At 43.1% G+C, this 14,400-nt stretch overlaps 3 protein-coding genes across 7 annotated transcripts; 2 read left to right on the forward strand and 1 right to left on the reverse strand.

Moving 5' to 3' along the window:
* The first annotated feature begins 610 nt into the window (after positions 1-610).
* Positions 611-4,566, forward strand: LOC120641848 (RNA-binding protein L-like). Its single transcript, XM_039918130.1, has 7 exons — positions 611-1,038; positions 1,592-2,051; positions 3,285-3,334; positions 3,416-3,546; positions 3,649-3,745; positions 3,832-4,035; positions 4,225-4,566. The coding sequence occupies exons 1-7, from the start codon at positions 703-705 to the stop codon at positions 4,225-4,227; spliced, it is 1,281 nt and encodes a 426-aa protein (XP_039774064.1). The 5' UTR covers positions 611-702; the 3' UTR covers positions 4,228-4,566.
* Positions 4,567-5,298: 732 nt separating this feature from the next.
* On the forward strand, positions 5,299-9,881 carry LOC120641849. Its single transcript, XM_039918131.1, has 10 exons — positions 5,299-5,577; positions 6,229-6,350; positions 6,429-6,529; positions 6,722-6,786; positions 6,878-7,089; positions 7,279-7,521; positions 8,115-8,216; positions 8,329-8,379; positions 9,113-9,203; positions 9,334-9,881. Exons 1-10 carry the CDS (start codon positions 5,391-5,393, stop codon positions 9,486-9,488), a joined length of 1,329 nt encoding a protein of 442 aa, XP_039774065.1. The 5' UTR covers positions 5,299-5,390; the 3' UTR covers positions 9,489-9,881.
* On the reverse strand, positions 9,835-13,726 carry LOC120641850. 5 transcript variants are annotated; one of them, XM_039918136.1, is made up of 9 exons: positions 13,544-13,723; positions 12,276-12,542; positions 11,580-12,176; positions 11,324-11,380; positions 11,163-11,216; positions 11,047-11,088; positions 10,915-10,974; positions 10,762-10,842; positions 9,936-10,286 (listed from the first exon to the last, which is right to left on the reverse strand). In XM_039918136.1, exons 2-9 carry the CDS (start codon positions 12,511-12,513, stop codon positions 10,234-10,236), a joined length of 1,182 nt encoding a protein of 393 aa, XP_039774070.1. In that variant the 5' UTR covers positions 12,514-12,542; positions 13,544-13,723; the 3' UTR covers positions 9,936-10,233. The 5 variants fall into 5 exon arrangements, with proteins under 5 accessions (XP_039774071.1, XP_039774067.1, XP_039774069.1 ...); XM_039918137.1 differs by lacking the exon at positions 11,324-11,380 and having other exon boundaries at positions 9,835-10,286; positions 13,544-13,726; XM_039918133.1 differs by having other exon boundaries at positions 9,835-10,286; positions 11,580-12,542.
* Between the last annotated feature and the right edge of the window lie 674 nt (positions 13,727-14,400).

Raw genomic sequence — 14,400 nt, forward strand, 5'->3', positions numbered from 1 at the left:
TGCACTATGCAGCAAGCAAACGAGTTCTTCAGAGCATAATGGATAAAGATTAAAGAATTGATTCAGATATTTTCTTTACTCTTCTACTTCTACTTGAAAACCTTGTGATGATACCGGCCAGAGTACAGATGACTCTGTTTTTTCTTGACATGCTATGATATCTCAACCGGATCCAACTGACGTTGACCGACCTAGCTATCTCACTACATGGTCAAGATATATATGTATATTATATCTGCTAAAAGTTGACGTTGCTGTCAGAAATATCCTTTTGCCTTGGGTTCATGAACATGACCGAACCTGCACTGAAACATCTTCATGAGATGCAGCTAAATATTTTTTTTTTGCGGGTAACAGCTAATTTTTTTTTGGCAACTCAAGTCCCTTATACTATATCGGATAATAATAATATAATCACTGAAGCATCGTCCCGGCTCAATCCAAAGCAAGTTGTTTAGAATAGTAATCCGATAATATAATCACCCCAGCATTCCAGCTGTCTGGCACAAAACTGGACCAGCACCAACGCACGGCCCACGGCCCACGTAAAGTCTCCACGTACAGACAAAATCTCAACCCTGATGAGTTCTCTACTTCTCCCCTTCATCCCCCGTCTCCTCCTCGTCCGCTGTTCCTCCTCTCTCTTTCTCGCGCTCGGGTCGTCTCGTCTCGGCTAGGGTTAGGGCCTCTCGCCAAGTCGCCATGATGCAGCAGCCCCCGCCGCCGCAGCAGCATCCGGGTATGGCGCCACCACCACCCGCGGGCGGGCAGCCGCAGCAGTGGGGTGGGATCCCGCCGCCGATGGCGCAGCAGTACGGCGCGCCGCCACCGCAGCAGACGCCGGCGATGTGGGGCCAGCAGCCGCCGCAGGCGCACTACGGGCAGGCGCCGCCCCCTCAGCCGTACTACGCCGCGCCTCCCGCACCGGCGCCGGCGGCCCCCGCGGCGGCGGACGAGGTCAGGACGCTCTGGATCGGGGACCTGCAGTACTGGATGGATGAGAACTACATCTACGGATGCTTCGCTACAACCGGGGAGGTATGCGGTCCGATCTGATGCTGGTTGTGCTTGCGCGTGATTTCGGAGGGCTGTGCTCTTCTCGGAATTTCGGATATGGCACTTTGCTGTTGCTAATAGGTCCCGCTGTAAATCTCATGATTTATGTTGATTTTGTTGTGAATTTCGTATGACTACTAACGACTGAAGCTCCACGGTACGAGTTACTTGGTAGATTTTCTTGATTCTCTTGAAATAATCAAGTTTTGGGCTAGGTTACATGTGATTTTGGAATAATTTTAATTTTTTTTCGTGAGTTTGTTACCATGATCTAGCGAGAATTGCATCTGGTGAAATAACCTAAACCATCGCTTTCTATAGTTTTGTTTGCGCCCATTTGTCTTTCGCACATGGGCCATAATAATGTTTACCAGCCATATAGATTGCTGTGCATAACTATTTATATGCGTCAGTTTTAGTGTACTAGTTGGCATTTATAGTTGTACTGCTCAGATAAACTGCAAGGTAGCATATTTCTCCATGCATTTATGATTTCCTGACGCTTTACTTACATTACGTTTACATTAATTTGCAGGTTCAATCTGTAAAGCTCATCCGTGACAAGAATTCAGGGCAGCTCCAGGGTTATGGCTTTGTTGAATTTACAAGCCGTGCAGCTGCAGAGCGAGTTCTTCAAACATACAATGGACAAATGATGCCCAATGTTGAATTGACATTCCGGCTGAACTGGGCCAGTGCTGGTGAAAAGCGTGATGATACCCCTGACTATACTATTTTTGTCGGGGATTTGGCAGCAGATGTTACAGATTACTTATTACAAGAGACATTCAGGGTTCATTATCCTTCGGTGAAGGGTGCAAAAGTTGTGACTGATAAATTGACAATGCGTTCGAAGGGTTATGGGTTTGTGAAATTTGGTGATCCTACTGAGCAAGCTCGTGCAATGACGGAAATGAATGGAATGCCTTGTTCATCCAGGCCTATGCGTATTGGTCCTGCAGCAAGTAGGAAAACAACTGGAGTTCAAGAAAGAGGTAGGCATGGCTAACCTCATGCCCCTTTGATAGTTGTTAGCTTCTACATGTTGCTGTTAGTCCCTTGTTCTGTTCATGTTTGTCTTTTTTGGTTGTTTTATTAGTTGTGTTCAAATGGAAGCTAGGCCTAGGTTCCGACCACTTCTCTTCAAAAAAAATCATTCCCTAGTACATCATTCCCAGTGTGAATTTGGATAATTTAATTCACTAGAACGATAGTAGACTTATTGAACTCATGCTATCTGGAAGCAGGATACCAACAGGCTCTATGAATAGGAGCCTTGGAACTGACCTGAGGTGTGATGCATTTCATGTTTAATGCGTGGCCTCATTTAGGTCGGTAAATCATTTACGTCCTAAATTCAAAGTTGGTTTCCTTCAGTTTCTGGTGCTTTGTCCATTTATTTCCGTTGCTATTTTTATTCTATTTTCATCTATGTATACATTTAGTGCAAGTTTTCTTTTTCATACACCCATTCTTGATAAGTACACCGGTAAGTTAGTATTGTAGTTTGTTATTGCATCTTCAGCGAGGGCAGGATTAAATCTCTTTGCCCATTTCGGACTTGTAGAGCTTGAAATACTAGCGGTCTCTTTCTTTCATTCTTTCCCTACAAGATAGTTTCGTACGCACCTTGATTTTTTTTTTATTTGGGGGGGGGGTGTGGTTTAAAATTTTGATTGTCTTTCATTCGTTGTCAGTTATGTTGTACTTGACTTTTTATCTATTGGTTTTCCTTTGTTTCCTTGAACTTGGATTTATATCAATATCTATATGAGCACGTGCATGGTCTGTTCCTGCCTTTCTTACTCTGCTAAATCAATGCTTGGAGCTGAGATTTTAACTGTCTATTTTATCACTCGAAATAGCACTTTATTTTTGGTCGTAGGCTGCTTTTATTTTCATATGATTCATTATTTCTTCACTGGCAATCTTTTACCCACATGAGTGTTTTTTAGTCTGTTAAATGTTGCACCTGTCAGTTTATTTCTACTGAGATTCTTCATAACTATGTGCTCTTGTTGGGCCAACTTGTAACTCTTTATTGCACTCTGTGATGCTATTCTTCTTTGTATGATATGAAATACATGTATCATTTCTCACTGTCTAATATGTGTTAACCCAACAACTTTATTGCCCAACAAACGTTTGCATGATAGTATTCATTTATAGCTTTTGATATTTGTAATCTTACATTATCTTTCCTTCACCGTTTTTGCTTTCATTTACAGTACCAAATTCTCAAGGAGCTCAGTATGAGAATGATCCTAACAATACCACTGTGCGTTCTTAATTCTTTTTCCTGCAAAGCAGTCATTCATCATTCAGTTTTTTGTTGACTTTTGTCTGTCTTTGTTTTTAGATATTCGTTGGTGGCCTTGATCCCAACGTTACTGAAGATGTCCTGAAACAAATTTTTGCTCCTTACGGAGAAGTGGTCCATGTTAAGATCCCTGTTGGGAAAAGATGTGGTTTTGTTCAGTTCGTTACCAGGTGACTCTTCTTATTCAGTTGGGTTTTTTCTTATTCAGCTGTTCCTCTGAAATGTTAATGTCGAGCATTTTCGTCCTAGTTACTCTGACACCACATTTTCAGACCTTCTGCCGAGCAAGCGCTGCTGATGCTGCAAGGAACGTTAATTGGGGGGCAGAATGTTCGGCTTTCATGGGGTCGAAGCCTGTCCAACAAGCAGGTTCATGTCACATATTGCATAGCAATGTTCTTTCTTAGCATGGTTTAATGTAGCTTAAGGGCTAACACTCACGTGAAAATTCCCAGCCTCAGCAGGATTCCACCCAATGGGGTGGAGCTGCTGCTACTGCTGCTGCCGGTGGTTACTATGGTGGCTATGGACAAGGCTATGAGGCTTATGGCGGTGGTTATGCACAACCTCAGGATCCTAACATGTATGGTTATGGTGCTTATGCTGGTTATCCCAATTACCAACAGCAACCAGCTGCACAGCAGCCACAGCAACAGCAGGTGAAGCTCTCAACTAATTAACTGTTGTGAATTTAATGGTGAAAAAATTATCTCCTCTGATAACAAATGTATGCCATCTTTGGCATTGCCATGGTCTACAAGGCTACAACGTGCCTGTATCAATTGGCATTACGGAGTGTCCATAACCTTATTTACTAATCTGACATGGCTTTGTTTTTTTTCTTACAGTGAAGCCTGTTTTGCTCAGTCAAATCATTGGGTTGTGAGATGTGCTAAAGTTATTTCGAGGCGCTGGTATATTGCATTCTAGCTCTTGTCAATAGAGAGATGGTTTCAGAAGGCTCGTGATTTTGATTGCCTCATGGCATGGTTTCATCAATTTTATATTATTGTTATTATGCATTGTGTTATGGCTATGAACAAGTGGTGCTCTACTGTGATTGCTATGCTCAGACATGCTTTCTTAGCTTCTCTGAATGTTCTCCTATCTAGTGGTATCGTATTATTGTGTATTTCTATATGTACACTGTACCGTTTGCTTCCCGTTGCATCTTTCTGGTTACTTTATTATTGTGTTGGATTCGCCGTGTCCCTATGGAACAGTTGTGTTTTGTTCTCTGATTTCGCACATGGGCATGCATGATATCACGACAGAATGTGTCCGGGGCAATGTGGCTCAGCAATGTTTGTTTTGAAACACTTTGTTTGGTTAAACGCAAACATTTCAATGTTTTTGCAACCATGACAGGAGAAGCGAAGCATTAGCTGCCGTCATGGCCGTGACCGTACGTAGTATACGACTGAACTAGAAACGAGATCTGATACCGTTTTCAGGAATGGCCACCTAAGAATTTGTATATATTTGAACTTCAGACGAGTCTTTCTGAACTTAGCGTAACACGCAGATGGGAGAGTTGCTTGTACGCGCTGCCGAGCGGCCGCACGGTTAGCAAGTCGGTTACCGTGATCAGTTTAAGCCAACACTTGATTTGATACCAAAATTTCGCACTTATTTACCTTGGCGGTGCTTTTCCTCTTGAAGTGTCAAAGCCTTAGCAAACTCGTGCGAGAGCTCGTTTGTTAAATTGACGACTAATTTTTTACATGCGAAATTTGCCAATGATAGCACAGGGCGAGTTCTTGATTTATAAATGCAAGCAGAGTTTTTATTTTGTATACTACTACCAATGTTATTACTTGCATAATCACGCCGTCAGTCAGGCTTTATGATTCGCGCGGAGCAACGAATCATCCCGGAAAGGAAAACAAAAGGCGCCACCACTTGCGGTGCGGTGCCACCTCCGAACCGAGTCACGGCCACGGCCCCCCGCTTGGTCCTTTCCCCCTGCCTTTTTCGAGTCGGCTCGTCGCCTCCCCTTCCCTCCCCCTCCCCCATGGCCCGCCCCAGGAAGGCGAAGCCGCCGCCGCCGCCCTCGCCGCCCAAGGCGGCGGCGCCGTCCCTCGCCGAGGCGCTGCTGCTGGCCACGGTATGCATGGTGGGGCTCCCTGTGGAGGTGCAGGTCCGCGACGGATCCGCCTACGCCGGCGTCCTCCACACCGCCTGCGTCGACGACGGATACGGTGAGCGACCGTGACCTCTTGGCCCCTCCCTCCCCGTCTCGTCGAAACCGGCCCGCTCGCGGGTCTCGTTGAGCGTGGCTGCGTTGTGTTCGATGGATCACGGGATTGGCGTTCGGGACGTGATCCAACAGTGGGTGGAGTGGAACAGTGGACGCTGCCAGGCTAGTTGGTGGCCCCGTTTTCCTCTGCATCCATTTGATCTGCTTGGCGGGCGGGTGATTGTGGTCGCTGGGAGCTCGCCGGATGTTAGTTTTTGATACGTCGGGATGGATTTGGAGGCGGGTGGCAGAGATCGCCGGGTTTGGTTCCTCCTGTGATGCAGCTATGCATGCTTTCTTTTGTTAGCGGCCAAGATCTCCTCGTTCCATGGTCTTGGTTGAAGCGCTGATTTCGCATTGTCGTGGAACCACAGCATGATTGGATTCAAGGATAGATTACATGGAAAACTTATACGGCATTTCTGAGATCATAGGAGCGGTCCTAGTTTCTAGGTTGCAAGTAGAGTATGCGACAAATTGCCTGTCATCATTTATTCCTTGTTTGTCCTATACCACTCGTTTTGTGAGTTGAAATGCCAAATATTTTTTAAAAATGAAAGCTTAATTTTCTGTTGCCAAAAAAACATTGCATTGATGGTTTTATACTGAGCAGGTGTTGTGCTAAAGAAAGCAAAGAAGATAGCAAATGGGAAGGGAGACGCCAATCTGTCGCTGGGAGCATTTGTGGATACTCTTGTTGTTCACCCAGATGATCTTGTTCAAGTGATTGCAAAGGTAGGCTTATTTCAGTGGTACAATACAAAGCATTGTCTAATCACTGGCGTTCATGACATCCTTTCCTTTTTTCCCCAGGGTCTCACACTACCCATTTTTGGTAGAACTCCTGATTGCAATGTGGTGGTTGCCAGTGGATCCTTGAAGCCTCAGACTTCAGATGCAAATGACACGAAAATGTACGCATACTGTTTCATATCTATCCCTTTTGGATTCTATGTATGCATTATACTTGGCCCCAATGTAAATGACAAAGTGAATTTTTCCCCTCATGCTGATTCAAAATGTAGATATCAAGCAATCTATTTAACTTGATTAAATTCTTCACTCTTCTAATCGTTGTAACTCAATTAATACTATTTCTGTCACAGGCAAGTTGAGAAATGCACCACGGAGGGTAAGGAGAAAAATGCCACCGTCAATAAAAATGGCCAACGTAAGAACCCCTTTTGTTTCTTCTAGTACCAAGATAGTATTTTTTTTTATACCTTTTTTCTTCTTTGCGTTAAACTTGCTCAATTTCTCAGTTAGTGGTGCAAGTGTTAGCCCTTCTCCCGGACATGTGGAGCCATATTTGTCCATGAATGGGGTTTCCGGGTCTGCAACTATGGGGGCTAAAGTTGATGTTGTTACAAGCTCAGTTATACCCGCACCTATGGTGACTTCAGATGTTAAAGCCTCTCAACCAGCCAATAATTCGGCTACCAAGATTGTCACATCAAGCAAAAGCAATGCTAAGGTGAGCTCCTTTATTTGAATTGGGAGACTGGTAATTCTCTAGTGATCTGACTTCTGACCTACAAGTACTGCTTGCTGATTTTATCTTTTGTTTTGACCCTTCTCTAGCTGTACAGATTTATTGAAATGCCAATCATTCTATGACTGTTTCTTTTTCATGTTATAATAGAGCAATGGTCCATTATTTCAGGAATTTAAACTCAATCCTTGTGCAAAGGTCTTTTCTCCATCTTTTGCAAGTTCTAGACAAGCACATGCAGCTGCGCCCCCCGTTAACTCAAACTACATCTCACACTCTGCCCCTGAAGTACCAACGGGCATACCTGTATATGAGCCAAAATCTGCACCAGGCGTTTCATCTCTATCCAACAAGATTCATTGCAGTAACCTGTCTCCTGCAAATTATGCCATTTCACCTCAATATGTTCAGTCAGTAAGTACTTCAATTTATTCCTGATGTGCTTTATGATTGTATAGTTTTGCCTGTCATTCGATATAATCCATTATTATTTGTTCTATATTTGAGCTCTTGCACTTGCTCCTATGCACATGCTTTGCGGTTGAGCTATGCAAGCCATTGCTATTTATTACCTATCTAATCTGATTTTTCTGCTGAGTCAAATGAATAATTTGAACCTGTAGCAGATTGTCCACACCAACTTTCAGCTTTAATTTCATTCCGATGCAGGGAACGTGACACATTTTTTTTCCTCTAAACTGTATTTTTTAATAAAAAACTAGCTCACATGTAAATGTATTTTTGATGTTTGAAGGCTTATTTTAACAACTTATCTTTTATGTTCTGCAATTATACTTTGTGCAAGTATATGTGCAAATACACCTAAATTTGATCTTGCTTGCTTCCTACCTCTATCATGAATGTTTTATTCTAACATTATCAACAACAACAACATAGCCTTTTTTCCCAAGCAAGTTGGGGTAGGCTAGAGATGAAACCCGAAAGAAATAAGTTCTAACATTATCATGCTTCAAAATTCTAATACTGCTTAAATTTTTGCATCATAGGTCGTGGGGCATAATGCATCCAGGCTAGATCCAGCTAGAATTGGCACACCATACCATCCCATGCAAGTGGGAGCATCCTACAATAGCCCCAGTCCTCAGCATGTAAGTTTGCATGCGCTTTTAATGAGATTGCTCATCTACTTTTTATTCTTTTGGGTAAAATTATGTTCATGTCTCCAAAATTATATATTAAATTTATGTGATGACATGATAGGTGATGACCGGGAAGTTCAGTCCTGTTGTTTATGTTCACCCAATTTCTCAGGTGAGTGATTCACAAATATTCATTGTGTTAAGACTTTAGTGGATATATCAAGACCAGTGTTTTAAAGGCGGTAAGGCGAGGCAAGGCGTGTTGGGTACGCCTGGACGCCTAGGCGACACTATAACCCAAGGCGAGCTGGGTCAGCCTGGACGCCTAGGCGACGCCTTTAAAACACTGTTCAATACTAGGAAGACGATGCACAGAATTGCTTTGCTATTTATATGACTTGTGCAATAGTCCCCATTCCATAGAGACAGAATATGCCTTCTGTGTTGCTTTATCGGCAGAATAGGCAAAAATTATCCAAACCTTACTTGAGAATTTAATTTACCATCTACTAAAATCTAGACCTTGGGTAAAGTATTTTAGCTGTACACTTCAGCAACTATGACTGTTCTTCCCATGGGATGGATCTTTGCTGCCAGTCCTGATGTTGCACAGGTTGTTGTTTTACATACCAACATAGAAATTTTTTGTGAGTGTTCTTACTTGATCAACCTAGACCTTGGGTAAAGTTTTGACACAGATTGATGAATGTTTTGTTCATGTTCTTACTTGATAACTTAATTTTCTGTCTAATAAAACCTTACGTGATCTTTGTGCAACAGACCCCGTTCCAGTTCGTTAGTTAACTAGAACAATTTTCTTTTTTTCTGTTGAAACTGTTCTTTTCTGTTACTTTTGATCAGTTAACCTATTTAATCTTTTCATTGACTCTTGGTTCTCATTGAAGGATGCAATACATGGAACACCCATTGGTTCTCAAGGATGGCCTCGCCCTGTGATGTTGAATTCATACCAAGCTAGCATGCAGAAGTTCCAAGGTAACAAACCTAAGTCATGGTTGAGGCTACTGTAGAAATGATATTGCAATGTTTAGCTTCAGTTTCTTTTTCTTGAATGGAAAATATATTTCAACTGACAATGGAAGTACATGCAAAATCTTTTCTCCAGGAAACGCCCCTGTATATTTGGCCCCTCAAGTCATGGCAACTGGGAATCTGCCATTGGTGGTACCAAGCCCTGCACCACTTGTGCAGCCGTTCCAGGCAATTCATCCCATCATGGTTCCTGCTGCAAGCAGCATGATCCCAGGCAAATACATGTAAACTTGTCATACCAATGTGACATCTCCTTTTGTTAGAAGAATCCTGGTTCACCCCTTTGATTTGGGGTATGTCTCTTGTCTCAAAGGACTCACGATTTTGCCTAGTCTCCTGATTCACTTGTCAGTTGCTGGTCTGTGTCCGTATTTTAGTTGGAAGGGCTTTGCAACTTTTGCCATTCTTCATAGTTGGCGTGGGTTTCTGAAATATTCTTTTTAGGTGGGTTCCATACTTCCATGGGGGGAGTAATATGAAATAGAGAGAAGATTGCAGCAATTCTTTGTTTTGTCTTAGCAATACCTTTTCTTCTTCCAAGAGATGTACAATGTGACATTGTGAATGATTAAGATAGTGAAGGCCTTATTTCACAAGGCTAATGTACATTCATCTTGCTAAGTGTCAGTGTTCCTGATGCCTTGAGAATAAGGCTTAAATGTCATAGGCCACGTGTACAATAAAAACTGAATATTCAGATGTGGCTTTTCCTAAATATGCTTTTCTATTTACAATTCTACTGCATGAGTTCTTGAGGCGTCTCTACTGAATCTCTCACCAATAACTGAGGGCAACAAAACTAAATTGTAACTATATGAGTCTAGACCTAAAGCATTGAGCCACTCGCTAAAACTCCAGCTCCCCATGCAATTGAATTATGATAAGATTGGTAGGAACATTCCAGAGTCCAGACTGCAAGCTTCCACCAAACAACAGGAACTGTGTTGCATTTCTTGAAACTTGATCTCTGCTTTCATTTGCTGTCAACCTTCATTTCATGTTCATCGTGAGCAGGGTGAACATCATCTGGAATTACAAATTTAAACACCACAGTAGTTTATTAGCTCGTGCGGTAAAAATAAAAGAAGACTTTTAACAAGAGAATATCCAGGTAATGCCTGTACATATTTATATGGATATGGCGTCTGCCTGTACTTAAGCTTTGGCCGTAGGCACAGCTCCTCTAAAAATTGGTTAGAATAAGTTATGGCCTAGTTACACAAGGCAGACAACAAATCTAGCATGTGCTAAGCACTGTACAAGAAAGTGTAGGGTAATAACTAGACATCTTGGATAGTTGGATATGTTTTCAACAAATATTAGTCAAATTTTTATTAGGGTAATAACAAGAAAGTGTAGGGTAATAACTACATGCATAGGAATTTTTATTTTGCACAGATAGAAGGGTATAATCAAATGATTAGTCCTATCTGACCTGGATTCAGATGCCGTTGAAGATGCCACTAGGAAGTCAAATTAAAGGTGAAGGATTAGTTTTTACCTGAGGCGCCTGACTTTAAGCCATCAACTCCTTTCAGGACACTGGTCTCTGTCTTCAGCCGCTCAGATTGTTCCGTAATATCTAAATATTCACACCCAGAGTATAAGTCCATGGCCAGTTTAAATTGTGGGAAATATTGGGCTCATACATCACCTGATGGCTCCTTAGAACTCTGCTGCTCACTATTTGCAGAATTTGGCTGATCTCCGACGCCTGAAGAAATACTCCACTTAATGGTCACTTTCAATAACAGATGTGATTCAGGAGTATAAAATTATATTGTACCTGATGTTATCTTGATCTCATCAGTAATTGTCTGAGTTTGGCCTGCCAGGAGAAAGAGCGCATAAACTGCATGCACTATGCCAGCTATATTTCAAGCATATAATTATAGACCTTACCAGAAGTTTCCTTAACCACATCCATTACTTGAACATTAAGCAGTTGCCTTCCCTCTATAGCAACCAAAGGAAAAGCAATCAGGCTACATTAGTTTAAATCTTTTTGAACCCAAAGTAATGTTCATTTCAATATGATAAGTGTAATAAAAACTATATTTAACCTGGAGAATCGTTGACTACTACATCCACAAGACCAGTGTTTGTTTTTTCACCTATCACTACAAAAGGAAAATTTTACAAACATTAATGTGACAAAGATTTATGAGATTGAAAAATCAGATGGGAAACGCAGTTTCCTGGCAATCATGTATAAACAGGGTTGGAAAGTTTCTAAACTTTTCTGTGGGACAAAACGGTTTTGAGATTTGTAGTCAATGATCTGAAACTCAGCAGGACATCGGATCCAGCAAAGCATACCTGATGTCTCCTTAGTTTCATTTGAAGACTCCGAATCTTTCTGAAACTCATTGACAGACTTCTTTCCAGCAAGTTCATTTTGATTATCCACTTGTTTGCATGGCACCAATACAGGACGAGCGGATTTAATTGGCACGGCAGCAACTGATGATTGTGGGATCACAGGTTCAGTATCCTGCTTGGCCAAAGTTCTCATTTCAGGATTACTGGGCGAAATTGATACAGGTACTGCTGCTAGAACAGCAGAACCCATGTAAGGCCTTGGAGCATGAGGGACAGTGTGCTTAGCAATAGTTTTCTCATCAGGCCTCCTCATCTGCAGAGGCTTTGCAAGTGTAACATCCTCCAAGTGGATTGGCACGGGAGGAGCTGCTTGCATGAGGATTGCTGATGCTCGCTTTCGAACTTGGCTTGGTCGAAGCATGGGGAGCTCTGGGGCAAGATCATCCTTAGGTGTTATTGGACGGAGATTATTTTCATCTGGAACCCAACCTTTGAGCACCTGATTGTCCTTCAGTTTTACCGTAATGAGGGCAAATCCAGGAATTTTCCTTGTCAGCTTGCCAACAAAATGCTTGCCAAGAACGTCATCCTTTCCTGAATTACGTTGCAGAGAAGCATTGTTATGATAGGATGCTTGGTTGCCAGAATTATTCACCGTGTTAGCAGAATTCCTAGGTCGACCAGACCGATTACCATGAGCAGCGCCACCTGATGTATGGCCGGCCTGCAGCCCATCCGGTCGAATACTCAAGCCATCTTGTGTGCAGCGAAGAGGTAGGACACTCTGAATGGGTTGTGCTTTTTGTGGTACATCATATACAGGGTACTCGTGTTTCCTTGGGCGACCACGCTTGCGCTTGGCACCAGAAGTTGATGACTGCTCCATGGACAGAGCTCCACTAGGTGCATCTTTATCCCCTTCTGATGCCATCTTCACTTGTTTTGTTCAAGCAGTTGAATCTGAAAAGGGTAAGAGTAACTTATTGGTGTTAAACGGCATTTGTTTTCCTACTTTTTCTCCTCTAAACATGAAAAGTGATGCTGTGCAAGAAATGCCATAGAAAATAAGAAGGGTGACAAAAACATGATGATTAATTACTAGAACACACATGGTTCATCACATCAGTCTGTATTCCAATAATGAAATCCAGTGAAGACAGTTCTTGTAGAGCAATTATCAGATGCTACATGGCGCAGTCTGCAACCAACAACGTAAAAAGGCAAAATTGGCTGGTGGACACCCTTCAAACATGGATTTTGCTACAGACCACTAAAAAAAGAATGTCTTTGCCAAAAGACTCTACAAATCAGTGGCAATTTGCTGCTGCTGGACACCAATAATATTTTTCCTGTTTTGCTGACATCTCAAATTTTCTGAGCTACCCAATTAAACTGACCAGCTTTAAAAAAAAAAAGAACCGATCTGACCTTGAATAGAAATCGAAACAAAAGAACTGCATAACCGTAGGTATCAAACAAGTCGTAATTAGTCACAAATCAACACAAACTTATTTTTCACCAAATAGAAGGATCCTTGGGGGGAAACGCAACAGAGAATGGGAATCATCAAACCTAGACCAGGAATCAAACGGACGACCCACAGTGCGGTTTACTTGGCCGTCCGTGGACGCGCGTCGGAAGGGGCCTCCGCGGACCGCGGGGCTTCGCCGTGCACCGGGAGGTGAAGCCTCGGGGAGGGGCCTCGACCAAGCGGGTCGGCACAGTACCGGAAGGATTCTTCACGAGGATTAAAAGCAAAGATACACGCATATTTTCTGGCTCTGAATGTTATACAGCATCATGTCGCAGGGTGAAAGGTTAATTAATAATAGGAGGTTAATCAGAACCTATATGGACCAGGGGCGATAGGACATGGATTCAGATCCGAATACAAATAGTTTTGTTAGGGTTTGGGGTGCTCAGTCTCGCGCAGCACAAGGAAAGAGAAGGGGCGGGCATACCTGGAGGACGCGCTCGTCGACGGCAAAGGGCTGGGCGGAGACAGGACAAATGGCGGTCGTCGCCGCCAGGGAAGGAAGCGAGTCCGAGAGAAGGGAAAGAAAGGTTGAAGACACAGAGGGAGGAGATATGAACGAACGTGAGGCCCGCCCTGAGCGGCTGAGCCGGCTGAGCGGAAGGGGGGGATGTCGAGAAATGAGCCGAGCTCGAGCGAGCCTATACCAATTTAATGCTACGATGGGCTCAATTACGGAAGGGCCGGTGTGGGATCTGGCTTGACGTGCTTCTGTTCCACACGTTTTTCCTTTTGTAATTCTTGAATTTGGTTTTGGCAGTGGTGGCCATGTTGGGGAATTGTGGAGTGATATTGGTGCTGTTTGAGACGCCCTTTGGCTTTGCTCTTTTCTTTTTTTTTTTATGGGAATTCTCGTCACTTTATTACGGAGCCGTAGAATCACGGACCAGCAAGTCGAGTACAAACGCTGAGAGGGGGTACACCCAAACAATCGGATGACCCGGGTCCCTGCTACGACTATGATGAGCTAGGAGCTAACTCATGAGCTGCAGATGACCCGGGTCCCTGCTACGACTATGATGAGCTAGGAGCTAACTCATGAGCTACAGAGTTACTAGAGCGAAAGACGTGGGTAACTGACCCAAGAACTAAACATTGTAGCTAAAGCAAATTTTGCTTCCCTGAACTGCACACCTCCGTGAGACAAGTCATGCTCATTTGTCTGCAGGTCCTTCACTAGAACTTAGACTGTCTCCAACAGCGGATACCTAAATGCGAGACGCATTCGTTCGTTTGGGTCACACGCAGGAAAAAAGGGTCACCACCCAAATCTTCTGTTTCCAA

This window comes from Panicum virgatum, chromosome 7K (genome assembly GCF_016808335.1).
Source record: "Panicum virgatum strain AP13 chromosome 7K, P.virgatum_v5, whole genome shotgun sequence".
NCBI lineage: Eukaryota > Viridiplantae > Streptophyta > Magnoliopsida > Poales > Poaceae > Panicum > Panicum virgatum.

Bases quoted from the DNA above. Each gene is read 5' to 3' on its own strand.
- LOC120641849 (XM_039918131.1), top strand. From the start codon at position 5,391: ATGGCCCGCCCCAGGAAGGCGAAGCCGCCGCCGCCGCCCTCGCCGCCC. The intron at 5,578-6,228 runs GTGAGCGACCGT...TATACTGAGCAG, and splicing joins CTGCGTCGACGACGGATACG to GTGTTGTGCTAAAGAAAGCA. The intron at 6,787-6,877 runs GTAAGAACCCCT...TCAATTTCTCAG, and splicing joins CGTCAATAAAAATGGCCAAC to TTAGTGGTGCAAGTGTTAGC.
- LOC120641848 (XM_039918130.1), top strand. From the start codon at position 703: ATGATGCAGCAGCCCCCGCCGCCGCAGCAGCATCCGGGTATGGCGCCA. The intron at 1,039-1,591 runs GTATGCGGTCCG...ATTAATTTGCAG, and splicing joins GCTTCGCTACAACCGGGGAG to GTTCAATCTGTAAAGCTCAT. The intron at 3,746-3,831 runs GTTCATGTCACA...GAAAATTCCCAG, and splicing joins GAAGCCTGTCCAACAAGCAG to CCTCAGCAGGATTCCACCCA.
- LOC120641850 (XM_039918133.1), bottom strand. From the start codon at position 12,513: ATGGCATCAGAAGGGGATAAAGATGCACCTAGTGGAGCTCTGTCCATG. The intron at 11,381-11,579 runs GTATGCTTTGCT...TTCCTTTTGTAG, and splicing joins TGAAACTAAGGAGACATCAG to TGATAGGTGAAAAAACAAAC. The intron at 10,843-10,914 runs GTGATGTATGAG...GTGAATATTTAG, and splicing joins GAGTTCTAAGGAGCCATCAG to ATATTACGGAACAATCTGAG.